This window comes from Denticeps clupeoides, chromosome 18, assembly GCF_900700375.1.
Source record: "Denticeps clupeoides chromosome 18, fDenClu1.1, whole genome shotgun sequence".
NCBI lineage: Eukaryota > Metazoa > Chordata > Actinopteri > Clupeiformes > Denticipitidae > Denticeps > Denticeps clupeoides.
In genome coordinates, this window is record NC_041724.1 from 16,723,238 (window position 1) to 16,742,837 (window position 19,600).

At 42.3% G+C, this 19,600-nt stretch overlaps 2 protein-coding genes and 1 pseudogene across 2 annotated transcripts in view; all 3 read left to right on the forward strand.

Annotated features, from left to right (window-relative positions):
• The window catches only part of LOC114768587 (protocadherin gamma-A2-like), a 12,037-nt pseudogene extending 2,444 nt beyond the window's left edge, over positions 1 to 9,593 (forward strand).
• Positions 9,594 to 12,656: 3,063 nt separating this feature from the next.
• LOC114767904 (protocadherin alpha-C2-like) overlaps positions 12,657 to 19,600 on the forward strand; it is a 67,663-nt gene continuing 60,719 nt past the window's right edge. Inside the window, exon 1 of the mRNA XM_028959791.1 lies at positions 12,657 to 15,314. Within this exon, the coding sequence (XP_028815624.1) occupies positions 12,948 to 15,314 (2,367 nt within the window). The 5' untranslated portion in view covers positions 12,657 to 12,947. The remainder of the gene's footprint in view (positions 15,315 to 19,600) is intronic.
• LOC114768528 (protocadherin alpha-3-like) lies at positions 16,364 to 19,399 on the forward strand. Its single transcript, XM_028960881.1, has 2 exons — positions 16,364 to 18,742; positions 19,364 to 19,399. Exons 1-2 carry the CDS (start codon positions 16,364 to 16,366, stop codon positions 19,397 to 19,399), a joined length of 2,415 nt encoding a protein of 804 aa, XP_028816714.1.

Genomic DNA, 19,600 nt, shown 5'->3' on the forward strand with positions numbered 1-19,600 from the left:
CTGATGCCAGCCTGATGCACTGTGATCAGATCACTCAGGATAAATGTGAACAGGACCAGTTTTCACACTGAAATTTTTGTTTGCAATTGATAGTGTGGTTTTAAGTTGTCTGTATAATAACAGTTTATGGTTTAGATTAGTTTAGAGGATTAGATTAGAGGACTGTAGGTCTGTATTGCTCAGGGCAAGAATGCATGCCTGATTCCAGCTGTCAAGGCATGTCTAGAATTTTATTCACGTTCTTAACCGTAAAAAACAGACAAATTGCTTAATTAAATGAGAAACCACTTCTGTGTGAAAGCATCTGCTTTCAGTGTATTTTCCTTCTGATTAGGATGTATGTCTAACAATCACTGTTCTGTCTGTTTCCATTCATTTGGCAGGACTGTGTATACCCAGGCTGGATTTTACAACACAGAGCCTCTCAGGCACACAGTCACACAGGCATGCATGCTGATGGCTAAATTAGGCCTTTGATTGTGCAAGGAAACAGGAGTATCAAGAAGGATTCTAATGCAAGAGCATGGAAGCTCCGTTCTCATTCGGACAGCATTTATTTCTTTCACTGGTATCTATATCATGTCAAAGCTCAGTTAAATCTTCATAGATAGACTGGCCGTATCTGGAGTGTGGATTCATTTTGCTTTGTCTAAATATAAACGTAGTACATAGAGATGTGTTAAACTTGTGGGATGTATCATTAAACTGTGGTTTGATAAATTATTTTCATTAATGGGGCACTTAATACGTGTATGTACTCTCTTATTACTATAAATCTCTTTATTTAGCTGTTATGGTAACTGCTTCTGCATTCTTCCTCTACATAGTCATGATCAGTGTATTGACCATTTTGGTGCTGTTTTACTTAATAGTCAATTTTTCTTTGTTTCATAACATAAAATACACATGTACTATTAACATACGTATACATATTGTGTGATAAAGCATAAATATACAGCAGTATTAAATGCAGTTCTCTTTCATATGTTCAAGATACATTGTGTTGGTCTACCTTCAAGTGTTGGTGTAACTCTAAACTTAAAAATGAAGATGGTAGCATGTTGATTTACATGAATTCCTATGGGAATAGACATAGACTGCACCATCAAGGAATAAGTGCAATGACTTCATCAGCTTACCCTTTTTGTATGATATGCTTGAAAAATCTTCACATGGTTGGGACACCCCTGCGATGGACCTTGCTGGAGGGGATTTCTGCAGTGTGTCACAGTGACACATATATGTGTCATCCAGCTGCGTGATCTGCAATCAGAAGTATGAAATAAAGCATGTTGAAACACATTTCATCAGATTCATCATTTCTTAGAATATGGGCTTAATATAATTGCATTCTGTGAGTGTTGATAATTATGCAGTTATTCCATGTCAAGTTCAAAAGATGGTAGTATAATTCATTGATTGAGTATAATAGGATTAATATACATTAAAGTTATAATACTACCTGTTTATACTTGCATACTATACCCCTTTACTCCTACTTGCTTTTCATCATTGTGGACAACATAAGTGAAATTTGACAGGATCTGCCTTGCTGATATTACATAAACAACAAACAATGTCTTTAGCTCCTCCAAGTAATCTTACATTAACGCACACTTTCTGGAACATGTTGACATAACCGAGATCTAGAATTTTGTTCAGATTATCCAACATGTCTCTGAAACATCACTTTTAAGATCCATCTGCGTCTTTTCAGACCTCCTTCCTCGTTGTATTACATTAACATCATTAAAGACTGTGGATAAGCCTGCACAACCTCAATCTACAGACACTCTCTGCCCTGAGACAGCAGAAGTTTTGCATTTTCGTAGTGCACAGTTCAGCACATCTAGTGGTGCATGATGCAAAGACAAACTGCATGCTCATCTATTCAAACACTTTGTGGCTTGAAAAAGCCATTATGGGCATTCTTTAATGGCTGCCTGATGGATAGTTTTACAATCAACTTCAGGGTTCTCAGTGATTCTGTGTATGGGATTTGAGTGAGATCTCTGTATAATTTGAAACAAGCTAAGTTTTTTTTTTACGAGTAATCATTACTGAACTGCAGAAGAAATATTGGAAGAAATATTCTTTTTTTAAGTGAAGTGATTGTCACATGTGATACACAGCAGCACAGCACACGGTGCACGCAGTGAAATTTGTCCTCTGCATTTAACCCATCACCCTGAGTGAGCAGTGTGCAGCCACGACAGGTGCCCGGGGAGCAGTGTGTGGGGATGGTGCTTTGCTCAGTGGCACCTCAGTGGCACCTTGGTGGATCGGATTCGAACCGGCAACCTTCTGATTACAGGGTCGCTTCCCTAACTGCTAGGCTACCACTGCTCCCTAAGACACATTATTGGTTATTATTGGTATATTTGTCAGGATATATTATATATGTAGATCATTCCTGGATTGAGCTATGAACATAGACCAGATTATACTCATGTCACAGATATAATAAAAAGGTGCATGGTACATGACACCATCAAAAAAGTACATTTTCAATGTTTATTTTCCAGGAAATTAAGCATTTTTAGTTGTATCACCACTCATACAATATTTAAATACAATCTTCATCATCTCAATAAATTTGTTTTGCTATATGTCCTAGCTCAAATGAGTAAAATTACTCCCACAGTCTACTCCTATCACCTTATTCGTAATATTATATATCTTTTATTGAAAATTTCAATATATTCGGTATATTCAAACTACAGCATGCCCCAGTCCAAATGAGCTCATGTTAGAGCAGGTGAAGTACTGCAGTGCTGCAGGGTTCCACAATATTGCTCAAATCATCAGTTCTGCTCCAGTGGTGGTCTGCTGTAAGTAGGTCTGGCCTCATTATAATCCTCAGTGCAGCTTGTCTCCTCCAGCCCCTCTCTCTTTCCTACTCCATCTCTCAGTGTCTTCTGCTTCATAACTTCATTCCTCATTGAGCTTTGCATGAACCAAGACTCTTAATTATGTAATTCCCTTATTTAAAAACCTTTCCTCATTTCCTCAAAATGAACATTTGATGGATGGAGGATGACCTATTACATTAGAATAGGAATTATATTATTAATATGCCATTTGCTGTAAGTGTGCTAAAATAAAACTGTCAAAATGGCTTTTACAACCTGATTTAAACATGAGCTATCAAGTCTGTTTATCTCTGAAAAGGTTAAGTTGAAAGATTAAACAAAATGTATTGTGAGAGATGCACAACAATAAGCACCCGATTACACAGAACAGTGGATGTGAGCAATTTAATTTCTTCTGCATGTTTATTTTGGTTCCCAGATAAATGCAACAAGGTTTGCCATGTTACACGGTCCTTGTCGGCGAATACATCTTTTCCGTGTGTGCATTTGGTTTGTAGACAGTGGTTGAGTTCTCAGCTGTCAAGTCATTGCTCCCCTGGAGCCAATTGGTATGGTTTTAATCTCTGTCTAGCAGCAGAGGAGAGTAGGGAAGGAAGTGGAGAGAGTAATGAGACTAAAAAGGTGAGATACGAGGACAGTGGTAGCGGTAATTTATCGGCGGTCCTGCAGGGCCTCCCCCTTATTCTACACCCCTTCACAGTGCCGGACAAGAGTCAAGCTCAACGGGGTCTTCTTTCCCCGATGATTTTGCCAAGCCTATTCCCTTAGCTGTGGTTTCTCTGGATAGTGGGTAGGGACAGTGGGAATCTCGTGCATCCATTCATGCGTGTCACTAATTAGATGATGACGCATTTGGCTATTCTCTGAGCCGTCCTGGCTTTCCCAGTTTAAGGATGATCCTTGGTTTGTGCTGAAGGGCAATCAGTCGTTTTGTGGTTGAAATATGGAAGGACAGCTCTCAATACTCCTCACTATTTGTTTACAAAAGGTTGTATATAAATTTGCAGCGATTGTTGGGCTAAAATAATCTGAACAGGTCAAATTTAAGGCCTGTGGAGCCTGACATAGGGCAGGAAAAAACTCATGCCAGATTACTTTAAGATCAGCCTTTGGGCATTTGGAGTGGGTGGAGGTTTTCCTGGGTGCCTGAATGTTTATGGTGGAAACTGCCTGAAGCCAGAGACTGAGGAAGCAGAATGTTTTTCCCCCCAAACATTGATGTTACCTCTCTCCCCAATTTATTTTGTGTGTGTGTGTGTGTGTGTTTGAGTGAGCAAAGTTGTTTCTTGTATGTGTATCAAGTCAAATCATGCCCGGCAAGACTATTCCCCCTGTTAATGGTGTGATTTGGGGCAGAGGACACTAAATAATTTAGCTGCCATGCACATGCTCAGTTGAGCTTCCACAGGGCCGGTTTTAGGTTTTGCACTCCAATGAAAATGCATTTTTACAAGCTGCTCATGTGAAAGCTGCTCCCTGCTGTGCAGAAACCATGATAGAAAGTGATATTTAATCTGCACTGCAGTTTAGATTTGTTAGCACTTTAATTTTCATTTAGGCAATTTTGATACATACAGAATATTCTTTGGAATGTTAGGTGTCATTTATTAGTTCATTATTTTTTCATTGTCTTCTGCATAAAGGCTCTGCAGGCAGCCATTTTTTGTGGTGTTTGTGTGTGAGTATGAGCGAGAGAGAGAGAGAAAGAGAAAGGAGAGAGAGGGCTGCCTTAGAACAATGCACTTCCATTATGTGATATTCCTCTGTACCAATAAAATATTACCCACCAAATTTGACCTAATTTGTTTTTCTCTGCTACTGGAGAGTGGCGAGATTGTGGTGAGGTTTTGGTTCCCTGCATCAAAAATATAGTTTTTTTTAAAGGGGGGAAATGAGAGCACACAGGGTTTAGTGTCAGATGTGCCAGCTGTGGGAGACAGTCAGATTAGAGCATGTGCTGCTGCAAATAATCATGGGAGATTTTAATTTATTGCACTGACTCTCGTTCAGCTCTCATGCACTGTTGTTTTTTTTTCATCTTTGATATACTCTCCTAGTGTTCATGAACATTGCTACATGAACATATGTTTGCCACTTTTAACATGCCTTGTCTTTTTGATATTCAGCCTTTTTTTCTAGTGTGGGGTGTAAAATGGCTGACTCTGAGCCCGCTGTTCACAGTGACTAGATTTTTTGAAATCTCACAGTGAGAACACTCTCTCTTTCTTTTTCTCTAGTCTCTATAATAAAAAGCAATGAATAAATAATATATACTGCATATACATCTGAATAGTAGTGTCAAATAATAGAATAAATGTATTTTAATCTGTTTTCAGACCTTTCCTGCCCTGTGTCTTGTTGCTTTTTCCCTCTTCTCTCTCCCCTTTGTCTCACTTTACCTTTGTCTCTTCTCTGTCTTTCTCATGCACTTTGCACACACAAGCTGGCAGTTGAGTGAATAATTTACCCTGTGGTTGCAGTGGATTGAGATGTTGAAGACAATGTGGTTCTGAAAGGAACGTGTGAGCATAATTAAGACTTGTGCTACAGTGGTCTGAGAAGGACAATGGCAGCAGAGAGCACAGTTCATTGTCTGTGGCGGTTTTGGAACAAAAATGCTCTGATTTATGACTCATTTGCTTATTAATATCTAAATAGTCAAGACACCATTATAATAAAAAACAGCACACTCATTAATATTGAAAATGAACAAAATATGTCTCTGGTATTGGTGAATATGTTTCACTAGATCTTAATGTTTGCGTGTTAATATGTAGCTCCTTCAGATACTGAGAGCATGGTTCTTGATCTAAATTTATCACAAGGATCCTCCCACACATATAGCTGCTGCTCCTGTATGGGTACAGTGGGAATTGGAAGACTTTAACACAGTTTTGACCTGCCTTTGCCTTTGGCAAGATAACTTGTGTTATTTATTTATTTGTGTATTTATTAGTTTTTTGGTGAGTCTTGGGATTTGGGATGAAAAGAATACATGAGCACTCAGCAGTGCCTGCTCTGTTCTTTTGGAACTTGACATTTAGCACCAAGAACTGATATTTTGTTCCAGCTGTGTCCAGTTGTTGTGTCAGTAATCTCTCATCTAAATGTGTTGCTGTGTAGTCCCTGCAGTGTTGCTGGATTAGGGCAGCAGTGTAAAGCCTAATTCCACTTTAGAGCTTCCTAATGCGATTAAGGGAAAATCACCTTATTGGTGCCATGAAGAGGGGAGTGAAAACTTCTTCCCAATTATAACAGACTTTAGCAGAGCTCAGAGCCATTTATGGTTGTTACCTTGTGTTGTAAATTTATATAGAACCTTTTCCAAGATTCTTGTAGACCTGCTGTACTTATGATTCCCTGACCTATATACTGTCCTTTATCACCATTTTTGCTTCATTGCTCAGTGATGAAAAATGCATTTTTTCATTACCTCCCAAAATGGCATTATCGGCTTTAAAAATAAGCTTTTGGTGATTCACCGGATAAGCTTGAAAGGACTCACATGATTAAGTTTTGATGGCTGAAGTGGAAGTTGGTGTTCTCTCACTGTATTGCTCTGTCAGGGATTTGGGCAATGGGGTGGTGGGCAGGAGTAATAAAACATACCACAGTGAGAAGGAAGAGACATGAGAAGAACATACAAAATAAAAGTCTGGATTGCATGTTTATAGCAAATTAAAATGTCAGCTAGATATTTTCAGAAATTGAATATTCTTGTTAACAGCAACATTTTTGGAAACCTGATTGTTTGTAGCCTGTATAGCACTGATAAGATTATAATTTGGCAAGAATGTTGATGTGGGAATAAATAAATGACCAAATGATAAATAGTTAGAAGCTGACTGAAGAGACTTTTTACAATATGTGGTGTATTATTATATGTATTATTTAGATGGAAAAGCTTGTGCAATGAATTATCTTGCTAATCAACTTTTTCTTTTCTTTTCCATATCCCTGTAATTATGATGATCTGCATAGGTGAGTATGATGCATTATGTTTTATTAATAAAACACAAACATACACTGAGAAATCTCACACCAATTGTTTCAATATTCCAATTTAGTTTCGAATTACAGTCAAACCAAAAATACCTTATCTACAACACATTCTGCTTCTGTCTCACCTGAATGGAATTTCTTTCCCTTAATTATGGACCCTTGATGAACTTTCTCATTTCAGGATCATTTATTAACTTCTGATTTGATCTCTGTTGTTTAATTATTATGATCATATTCCTAATATTTCAATTAATATTGAAATAATAAGTTCCTGTATTGCAATCAGTCCATCAGTATGTTCTGCTATGACATGTGCTGCCATTTACTAGACAAACCTAAATAGGGAGGAGAGGCCTTGAATTCAAGGCAGGTTGACAGGATGTGTTATAGATCGTTCTGGCTCAACTGTAATTGTTAATTGTTTTAATCAACGCACATTTATTTTAGTATATTATTTTAGTCACCACTACTGCATTGTTTACACTCTGTTTAAAAATTGCCACTATATCAGTTTTCATTGAAGATGTATCACAATTTTGAATAGCTGGTGCTGGTCCAGTGAATCTTTCTCATTTTTATGTATTTTTTAAAGCAAATGTTTAAACAATTACAAATGTGTGCACCCACTTCAATTATGAGCACACTTTTGATATGCACTGAATATAGGCCTACAGCTATGACCTGCACACAAAAGATCAGAAGTCCCTTTTATATTCTCTGAAATATTCCATCATTTATATACACATGCACGCACAGAGCTTTTGCATTATTGAACGTGTTCCATGAAGATCTGGGTCAGGAGGAAGTGCAACAAATAAACTGTTCTGTATTCATACAAATGTTAACATTCATCAATTTGCAGGTTAACGTTTTTCCTGTTTAATTGTACTGTCTTCATATGGACTGTCAGTCCTGTGCATTGCTTCAGTGCTGAGTGTGGAAGGTGCTGCTGATATTGTGCGTGATAGGAATGTAGATTTTGTATCGGATTTGTCTTACAGACTGGTGCTGTTGCCCTCAGTACAGGCTTTCGGGTGATGCTATAATATTGCTACTTTTGTTATCTGATACCCATGGCAGAGAACACTATGAACTGATAATTTCATTTCCTCTGGAGACACACAGCATCTTCATGTAGAGCCTGTGTGTGTGCATGCATCTGTTTGTGTGTGTGTAAGAGAGAGAGAGAGAGAGAGAAAGTGAGATGCACCTTTATGCTCTGTACAAAAAATGCACCAAGGACAAATATGCCTCACAAAGACAAATCTCCCCCTGCTGGCAAGTGGCAATAAATCCTGATTCTTTCACGTGGGGCCTAGCCAGTTGGGTGTGGGGGGTGGATAGCTGAATCTGTTACGATTTATGCAAGGGAGGGGCTATTTGTAAATGTGAGTCTTTCTGAATGCACGTGTATGTGTTATTTTTTTAACCAGTTTAGCAGTATTGATCAGGGTCAATAGGTTGTCCCATTAACCTAGACAGGCACCAGTAACCTTGTAGTTTACTGGATTTTTGCACCCAGTACATGTGTGTGTTCTGTGCTTCTGACTGTGTGTAGTCTTTATTATATAGAATGTATTGTGGAAATGTATTTGGGGATATCTCAAGTCAAGGTATTTCTTTATTATGAGTTATTCATTAAGATATGGAAGGGACATAATTTTAAACTCTCGTCCTGTTCCTAGGCGTGTTGCAGTGTCCAATCACAGACATCCACAGTTGCCCCTGGCAACACTGAAACCAATCAGTGTGCTTGAAACATCTCACGACTGTTTGTGCAACCAATTGGGAAGGCACAATGGTGCATCAAAAAGCAATTTACACCCATGTTCAGCATGCAGACAGACATAAATAGGTATTGCAGCATACAGAGTCTTATTAGCATAAAGACCTATTTATGAGATTGGCTTGATTACAGCAGCAGTAACACCATACACCATAATGCTTTCACTGAGATGTAGTCCAAAACACACACACACACACACACACACACAAATTCTTATTCTTTGCAGATCCAATCCAGACAGAGGATTACCATTTATTTTCTGGATTATTGTCTTTAATGGTCTGTAATGGCCTGCTTTAGTTTGTGATAGGATTAATTTTTTATGTAAAATATTGCTGTAATACAATATAATAGTTCTTAAAACCAGCTGCAGCCATAAAATGATATCAGTATACATACATCTCATACATATTTTCCTTTCATAAAGCTTATGAAATACTGGGTGCATTATTATTTCTGTCAGTTCCAAAATACTATATATTAAAATGTGGTCAGGGCAATTAAGTAAAGAGGTGTCAGAAGGATTAATGTTTTATTTTTAATGCATATTTTGCTGTGTCTTATAGGAGACTTTACATAAATAGGTAATTAAGGGGTAGTTTGGAATTATCTCAGAAAATCGGTTTGTTTGTACTTGAATTGTCTTCTATTTAAATTTGCAAAAACTGCATATTAAATATCCTAACTGAATTTTTCATGATTGTATTTCATCAATAAGAAAAGCTGGTAAAAAAATTATATAAAAAAATCTCCAATTCTGTTGGAATTTGATTAAATTCACTGTGGACATTTATGGTGAGGCAGTGTAACTTTCTCTGTGGCCCAGATTAGATGCAGGCATCTGGGGTGGGGGGCTCTCCATGGGGGAGGTGATGAGTCTCATGCTGCAGATGTCAGAGTGGCTCTCTGTCATGGTGAACCTGCTTGTGTAATGCTTCCAGGACTGTAAACTGCATTGTTGAATGAGTTGGCAATTTTAAATTAGACGGTACTATAACCAAAAATATCAGGCCTTAACACATAATAGGATTGTCTTGAATTCAAACACTTCACAAACCTGATGCATTTATTTTTTAAATCATAACCCCTCTACCATCACTTAATTACCTCCATCCCTCACTCCATTTCTCTCTCTCTGTCTCGCCTGTTTCTGTTTCTGGGGTGAGGAAATGGTCTCAGCCGCCACGCCACCATTGTAATGACGTTGCCATGGCAATAGGCAGACTCTGCAGAGGAGAGCAGGAGGGGAGTGGGATTTCTGCTGCCAGCATGACCCTCCCCCACCTAATGTACACACCATACTACTGACACACACTGAGACATACATCCATCCCATCAATGACTTGCTCATGATACATGTAGCCATGCAACCACACACACACACACACACACACACACACACACACACACACACACACACACACATACATACATGACTGGTAGTCTTTTGTGTCATCTACTAAAAATAATCACACTACAGTCTTATCCACACACCAAACCCAAATCCCCTGTGTACATGCGCTTGTGTACACATGCGCACACCCACACCCACATGCTGCATATTACACATGAATTCTAGCAAGCACTTACCCCCTCTTGTGTCCAAACCTTTTCACCTATTGTAACATTTAAAGGATATATTCACACAAATGCACACAATTCACCATATCGTAATCTTAGAATATCTAATGTGAGGAACAGCCCAAGGCTTTTCTGGAGGATGAGAATCTGTCTTTTAGGGATTTTGCTCCAATTAGTATAGTGTTAGATTATATTTATAATTCCACTGCATGCGATTTGCTGATTTTAGCACTTTACCTTCCTGGGTCATGGTGCCACTTGGTGTGTGTGTGTGTGTGTGTGTGGTGTGTGTGTGTGTGTCCTTTAATAAAAACCTCACTTAGGCCACATGATCAATATTTTACTGCAGGGCTTACTGAGCATGCTCAGTGGAGTCCATAAGTTTCCATCCTGGGCCTGTAATGGTGGAGTATCTCACATTACACTGCAGTTTTGAAGTTGGGTCTTTTACAGTACATTAAAGCTCATCATACTTATAGGTGCATGGGTCCTTAAACCTGTGTTAGTGATATTTTACATGGTTACCCTTGTTACAGACATCATCATCTGTATTAGTCAATGCTGGCTGCATGTAGCAGTTGTCCATTTTCTAGTCTTGTGAATTGTAGTTTCAAATTCATAATGTCCACAATTGCCTGGTTTCAATTTATATATACACATTTCTTTTTAAAATGTTGTTCTTCTGTGTTACGCACTACCTTGATAACCCCGTGTTTTTTTTTTATTCTTTGCTGTTCAACCTTCCATCTACTTGATTGTTTTGGCACATGGAGGAGGGTGCTGCAGGATTACTCTGAACAATGATTGTTATTAATATTTCAAATCGTGTTTGGTAGTGAATGGAAATAGGACAGGAATCTCAGCCTTCACTTCTCTAATCCAAGGATTACACAGAGCGCAGCATCCATAAGCTCATAACCCTGTCTCTATGGAGACTAGTAAAATACATTAGAAATTTGGAAATATTGAGGGGATATGAAATATGCAGTAATATGCGTAGATGTGCATCGATGAACAGACGGCACATGGGTGTGGTCCACTCTCCATCTACATCACGTCACCTCATCCACCCACACTCCCACACTCTCTCTCACACACAAGTCTATAAATAACACACAGCATTCAGTGTATGAATTCATTGAAATGCATGGAGTAAATGACAAACTGCAATGTCTTAGAGTGGAATATGTAGTTGAATATACTGCTAGGTGTGTGATAATAAATTAAATTTCTCATTTAAAATTTCTGTGTACATAAAATATACATCTGAAATGCCTGAAGCTTGTTTTTTTTTTTTTTAGTTGTAAGTCATTATTAACCATATTATAAAGAAGGATTAAAGATTAAAACAATTAAAGTTACATTTTCATTTATATACATTTATATAACATTTATACATTTATATAAAGAAGAATTAAAGATTAAAACATTTCTTACATTTTCTTTATTTGTTAGGAGTTAATTGTTTTAATATACTAAATGTACAGACATTTAAAACAGTCATCCTGTATTTGATCATTAAATTGTGTCAGTACATTTAAATTATAATATTTAAAAGTATAAAATGCCATCAAATATCACACATCCATTACAGAATTACAATCAGACATTTAAAATGGGATGTGTCCACAACATTGTTTCCACAAGTGTGTTTTTGAATTGCATAACCTTTGACTGTCCAAACTAAAAGTTGCTGACAAATAGCAGCAACTTTTTGTAACACATAACTTGTATCAGGTAGTAGTGTCCTACTTATGGGTCATATTGGCATTGCTTGAATTGTCCTTCTCCTTCTCTGGCTAGATGTCAAAAGTTTGGCTGCCAGGTGGAGTGAATGTAGTGCAGTCCTGTAATATCTGTCATACCACGTTGGTGAGGGGCGCATGGCATGTTGAACATCTACACATAAAAATCTACGCATAATGCAGATATAACTAATATATTTGTGCCTTCTAATATATAAAAATGTACCAATGCTCAGTCATTCATCTTTGACAAACAAATTTTAAAAAAGTGTTTAAATAAGTGAAAGTGAAGTGATTATCATTGGGAAACACTGAAGCACAGTGTTCAGCACAGCACACGGTGCACACAAAGAAATGTGTACTTTGCTTTTAACCCATCACCCTTGGTGAGCAGTGGGCAGCCATGACAGGCACCCGGAGAGCAGTACTTGCTAAAACAGTCACAATAATTACATTATTATTAAATGTATTTATATGAACGATTAGATTAATTAATGTATTGATTTGTTTTCACTACTTCCTATTCTAAGGCTGAAAGTGAGTTGATTAAAAAATGCAGTTTTTTTTTTTTTACTGTGGCAGGCACAGTGAAAGACCACTTGGTGTCGCACTTATGCCATAAGATCAGAAAGAAGCAGCGTTCGCTCCTTGCCCCTCCTCGCTTTTACCTTCCCATCTCATCCTCTCTGGTTTCTTCCTCTCGATGCCAGCGCGGTCGCGAGAAGTCTGTCCTTTTCATTCTACCTCTCTTCCGTGAAGAATGGAGGGTAAATGAACACCCCCTCCGTTGCTGTGGAAGGACAACCTATGGATTTATCTGCTGTGGGCAAATCAGCATGTTTGCATTTTAGGATTTCCGTCTTTTTCTTTTGTCTGCCGACGCCATTTGTCACGGATAACCAGTACAAGATGAGCTGAGGTTTTTTTTTCTGAGACTTTGGCTTCTTGTTTGTCGTAATCATGTGCGTGTCTTTCATCGGATCGGTTTATTTTCTGTGGGCATCCCAGCTTCTTGGCGCGGTCTCTGGACAAATTACGTACAGTGTGTCTGAGGAGGTAAGACTGGGCAGCACGGTGGGCAACATCGCCAAAGACCTCGGTCTGTCAGTGAAGGAGCTGGTCTCCAGAGACTTCCGCATCGTGTCCGGATCTAAAAGAGAGTATTTCGCTGTGAGCACCGAGACGGGCGCGCTGCAGGTCAAGGAGCGCATCGACCGGGAGGAGCTGTGCGCCGGGGCTCCGTCGTGTTCGGTGAACCTCGAGGCCGTGGTGAATAACCCGCTGCAGCTGTACAGGCTGAAGATAAACGTGCTGGACATCAACGACAACGCCCCGCTCTTCCCTGTCGGCAGCACCACCCTGAACATCACCGAACTCACCGCGCCGGGCGCGCGCTTCCCGCTGGAGAGCGCGCGCGACGCGGACATCGGCGCGAATTCGCTGAAAACGTACAGGCTTCGTTCCAACGAGTTCTTCGTGTTGGACGTGCACGCGCACGCCGACAAAACGGTCTCCGCCGAGCTCGTGCTGCAGAAGAGCCTGGACAGGGAGAAGACCCCGCTAATAGAGCTGCTGGTCACGGCGGTCGACGGCGGCTCGCCCGCCCGGACAGGCACCTTAACGATGCACGTGCACGCTTTAGACGTGAACGACAACCCGCCGGTCTTTAACAGACCGATCTACAAGGCTTTCCTGGCGGAACACGCGCGCGCGGGCACCGTGGTCACCCACGTGCAGGCCACGGATTTAGATCAGGGCTTGAACGGACAAGTGGTTTATTCGTTCGCCAGCCGCACGCCGCCGGAAGTGCTGGAGAGGTTCGAAGTCATGGAACAGACTGGCGAGGTTAAAGTAAAAGGCGACGTCGACTTTGAGGAACACCCAGCTTTTGAAATTCGTGTTCAGGCCACAGATAAAGGACAAGTTCCCATGGCTGGACATTGTAAGCTGCTAATAGTCGTCGAGGACATTAATGACAACCCCCCTGAGGTGGCTGTGACGTCACTTCTGAGTCCTGTGGGTGAAAACGCGAGTAAAGGGACAGTAATAGCGCTCATGACCGTTTCAGACCCAGATTCGGGGAAGAATGGTGTGGTCAGTTGTCGCCTTCTGGGAACCAGTCCCTTTAAATTGCAGTCGTCGTTTCAGAACTATTATTCTTTGCTCTTAGACGGGCCATTAGACCGGGAAAAGCAGTCGGTGTACAACGTGACCCTCGTTGCGGAGGACGAGGGGACGCCCGCTCAGTCTGTAAAGAAAGTGATAAGCGTGACTGTTGCCGATGTAAACGACAATCCTCCTAAATTCGAAAACCCCGAAATACACGTTTTTTTGCGCGAGAACAGTGAAATCGGTGCTATTGTATGCACCTTGACAACCTCTGACCAGGACACAGGGGAAAACGCACGAGTGTCTTACTCGTTTCCACTGAGCACACTCGGCGACGTTCCGGTGACGTCACTATTCAAAGTGAATCCCCATACCGGCGAAATACGAAGTCTGCGGTCTTTTAACTACGAAGAGACCCAAATGTTGCGTTTTAAAGTGAAGGCCACGGACTCCGGGGCTCCCCCACTGAACAGCAATGCAACCGTGAACGTTTATATCGTGGATGAAAACGACAACCGTCCCGTTTTCCTCCCGCCTTATTCAGCGCAGGGCTCGGCGAGCACGGAACATCTCCCCTACTCAGCCGAGGCGGGCTACTTCGTGGCTAAAATTCAAGCCGTCGATGCGGATTCCGGTTACAACGCGCTCCTCTCCTACCACATATCCGAACCCAAAGCAAACGATCTGTTCAGAATCGGAACCAACTGCGGGGAAATCCGAACTAAGAGGCGCATGAGCGACAGTGACCTGAAAGTGCACCCGCTGGTCGTTGCGGTTTCTGACGCCGGGGAGCCTCCGATGTCTGCGAGTGTGTCCATCGATGTTCTAGTTGAGGAGACGGGCGAAGTGCAGACCCGATCTCGTCACGCTGTGGTGACAGAGGACGGTTTTTCGGATTTGAACCTGTATTTGCTCATCGCCATCGTCGCCCTGTCGGCCGTCTTTCTGCTGAGCCTCATGGGGTTAATAGCGGTTAAATGCTACAGGGCAGAAGGGAGCTTCGGCAAGCACGGCGCTCCGGTGATCACGACACATCCCGACGGGACCTGGTCCTACTCCAAGTCTACTCAGCAGTACGACGTGTGTTTTAGCTCCGACACGCTGAAGAGCGACATGGTTATATTTCCCGCACCGTTTGCGCCTGCGGACGCGGAACTGATAAGCATTAGCGGGGAGGACGCTTTTAACAGGACACAAACTCTTCCAAATAAAGAGAAGGTAAGGAGATTTTAATTATTCCTGTGCATGTCTCTGAAACACATTTAATAAACAGAGGAGAGAGGAGAGGTCGACTGGTGCCGTCGAACTCTCCATGGGGCTGAACTCCGTCGAACTCTCCATGGTGCTGAACCCCGTCGAACTCTCCATTGAACTCTCCAGTGTTCGGCTTCATAAAACACAGATAAAATAGTTTATGACGTTAAAATGGCAATATTTTTCATTTTGATATGTGGTGAGATCTGGTGGACAAGCTGTAAACTAACGAGTGATCTCCTACCAGCAAACGTCTACAGATGTTGTTGCAGCTTAAAGAAATGTTGATAACACGCATAATATCATGGAAATAAAGAAACGGCTTAGACAATAAGTCGTTAAGCAATAAACCTCTTGGGTAAATCTATATTTAATCAGTGATTGGCATAGAGAGTTTATAAAGAGTGGTTTCGTTTTCACTGGATTGTAATAGTATTTTGCACAGTACTGTGTGTGTGTGCGTGTGTATGTGTGTGTGAGAGAGCGCGTGTGTTCCTTTCTTAAGTTGACAAAACGTCACTGATTAACCAAAAGTTGAAAGTGTTTAAGGTTAGGTAATGTAAAAAAAATAGCAAGAAAAATTAAACTACAGTAGTTGTCCTTTTGAGATTTAGTTAAATGCCCTGTGATCTCGAGAAAACAACAATATATTGCTCATGATCTTAACAAATCACACCTTGTGATAACAAGAAAATTCAACTGATTTCAGTATTTTTTATCATGTCGTAGATAATCATTACGACGCATGCTGTTTCATGTGCGTATCATGTGAACGTGTTTTTAAGCGAGTTTTGGAAGCCGGTAAAGGCGCGTGGTGTCGCTAAAGACCGACAGAAGTTCGACCCGCCTCTACGTCCACAAGCTCCTCCTGGTTGTAGTGGGTGATGGGATTTCACGGGGCTTTGTTACAGAACGGCGGTGACGTGGGGTCTCGGGTGGGCTGAACTCGGATTCTGTACGACGGGAATTTCTCTCCTCTTCGGATCTATGTTCGGTCGACGTCTGAGGAAAGCATGCGCCTGCTGGAGAGAGCGAGAGCTTCCTTGGTGCGCTCAGCAGTGGTGCTCGCGTCGCTGCGTTGTGCGGCGGGCGGCCAGCTCTTCTACTCCGTCTCGGAGCAGACCAGCCCGGGGACAATCGTCGGAAATGTCGCCAAGGATTTAAACCTGAACCCGCAGGAACTGGAAGCGCGTAAGTTTCAGATCTTGACCGGATCCAAGAAGAAGTATTTCGACGTGAATCTTAAAAGCGGGGCACTGTACGTGAGCGAAAGAATAGACAGGGAGGGCCTTTGTGCCAAAGAAGCCACATGCGCCGTCAGCGTCGAGGCGGTTATCAACAACCCGTTAAAGCTTTATCAGATAGAAATCACCGTCTTGGATATTAACGATAATTCCCCGACGTTTAGCACGCAACTGAAAACGCTGAACGTGGCGGAGAACGCGTTGCCGGGCGTGAGATTCCCACTTCCCGTGGCGACAGACGCAGATTTCGGAAAGAATAGCGTGAGCACCTACAAGATCAGTTCGAATGAACATTTTTCATTGTCGACGCAGCAGGGCGGGGAGCGCAGCGCGTCTGCGGAGCTGGTCCTGCAGAGAGCTCTGGACCGGGAGAAACAGGCCCTCATCCAGCTCACGCTGACCGCCGTGGACGGAGGGAACCCGCCCAAGTCAGGGACGATGGAGATTCATGTCCACGTTCTGGATATTAATGATAACGCGCCGGTGTTCGGCAGGGCGTTGTACAAGACCAGCATCGCAGAAAATGCGCCGTTGGGGAAAACGATCGCGACCGTGAACGCGACGGATGCCGACGAGGGTAGCAACGGTGAAGTCGTTTACTCGATTAGTGAAGGGGACCAGGATCGAATCCGGGAAATTTTTCACATAGATCCAAAGACGGGAGCTGTGACGGTCGCGGGCGACGTTGATTTCGAAGAAAACGGCGCTTTCGAGGTACGGGTGGAGGCGAGTGACCGCGGGCAGCCCCCCATGTCCGCGCACTGCAAGCTGCTGGTCGAGGTGTTAGACGTGAACGACAATGCCCCGGAAATCTCGGCGACGTCGTTACTCAGTACCGTGAGGGAAGACGCCAGGCTCGGTACCGCCGTCGCGCTTGTGTCGGTCCAGGACCGGGACAGCGGGAGGAACGGCGCGGTGAACTGCGCGGTGCTGAGCCGCGCCCCGTTTAAACTGGAGCCGAACTACAAAAACTATTACTCGCTGGTAGTGAACGGGCCTTTGGACAGAGAGAAAGTTCGTCGCTATGACGTCACTATCGTCGCCACCGACGATGGGCTCCCTCCCCTGTCCTCCACCAGTGTTATTACGTTAGACGTGTCCGACGTGAACGACAACGCGCCGATATTCCCTGAAGGCGCAGTAAATATTTACGTGAAGGAGAACAGCCCCGCGGGGACACGTCTGAAGACGGTAACCGCCACCGACGCGGACATTCGTGAAAACAGCCGCATCACTTATTCGTTCATAAGTGGCAGCAACGACCCGCCGCTTTCTGCCATGGTCAAAATTAATTCGGTCACGGGGGACATTGAGACGTTGAGGTCGTTTGACTTCGAGGAAATGAAGACGTTCCACTTTAAGGTCCAGGCAGTGGACTCAGGCGCGCCTCCTCTGAGCAGCAACGTCAGCGTGGGTGTCTTTATTCTGGATGAGAATGACAACAGCCCGCAGGTCCTCCCTCCGTATTCTGAACACGGGTCGGTGAACTCAGAGACGGTCCCCTACTCCGCTGAAGCGGGCTACTTTGTGGCAAAAATCCGGGCCGTGGACTCGGACTCCGGGTACAACGCGCTGCTGGCCTATCACATCTCCGACCCGAAGGGGACCAGCCTGTTCAGAATCGGAACCAGCAGCGGTGAGATCAGGACTAAGCGGAGGATGAGCGACAATGACCTGAAAACCCACCCTTTAGTGGTCCTGGTTTCTGATCACGGAGAACCACCGTTGTCCTCCACGGTGTCTATTGAAGTCGTGGTTCTAGAAAGCATGGGTGAAGTTCAGATTCGATTTGATAACGTTCCTAGTAAGGATGAGACATTTTCCCAATTGAATATGTACCTGATGATTGCGGTCATTTCGGTATCCATCATCTTTATTCTGACAATCATCACGTTCCTGGCTACTAAATGCCACCACGGTGACAGCAGTTTCAGCAAATACAGCGCGCCAGTGATCACCTCCCACCCCGACGGGACCTGGTCCTACTCCAAATCCACTCAGCAGTACGACGTGTGTTTTAGCTCCGACACGCTGAAGAGTGACGTAGTGGTTTTCCCCGCCCCGTTTCCGCCTGTTGACGCCGAGCTGATCAGCATTAACGGAGGAGACACTTTTAACCGAACTCAGACACTCCCTAATAAAGAGAAGGTAAGGGCGTGTCTTCCTACTACTGCTTTACATTCACCAATACTGGTTGTTTCTGTCCCATATTGGTTATGATGGCTAATTATGTACACGCGGAATGCGTGAATACATTTTCGAAAAGGAAAAAACAATAATTTTCTTCATTTGCTGTTAGACAAGATACTATCACTCGATGACTTTGGTATTGCAATCTGTTTCATTTAACTCACGAATAAGCTGTGTACATTTCTTGTAAACACAAAAACTAATATAATACAAAGACAATGTAATATAAATATAGATCCCGTCAATAATTAATATCAATTTCAGTTTTTAATGAATAACATCCAAGTAAAATGCCTGCTAATAAATTAGAATTATTATTGTGAGAATTAAGTGAGAATCACATGTGCCTATTTACTGGCGATGGGATATTTATAAATTTGTAATGATGTTATGAACAAAAAAAATGGACTTAACCCTAAATGTTGTGTGCATGAAATGTATAGACCTACTGTCATACTGTCATGTGTTTAAAGAAATAATATTTCCTCGTCATAAGTGCACCACCTCACGTTTAACGATTGGTGTCTCTATAGTCCTGCACAATGAGATGTGCCCTCATGTATTTGTGTCTCCTCCCAGTTTCGGAAGGTGGGGAGCGTTACTGGGCTTTGTTAGAGACAGACACGGATGACTGGGATGTGGACAAGACCGCTTGGCCGTTTATGTTAAAGCTGCGATTTTTTTTCAACGCTTGTACCGAAACGACTATGGATCTATGATCGGAACACGTGTGGTAGAAATATGTTTTTGTCGAATGAAAAGGAACACTTTCGGAGGCGTGTAGCGTTCGCGCTGATAGTGTGCGTCGCAAAAGCC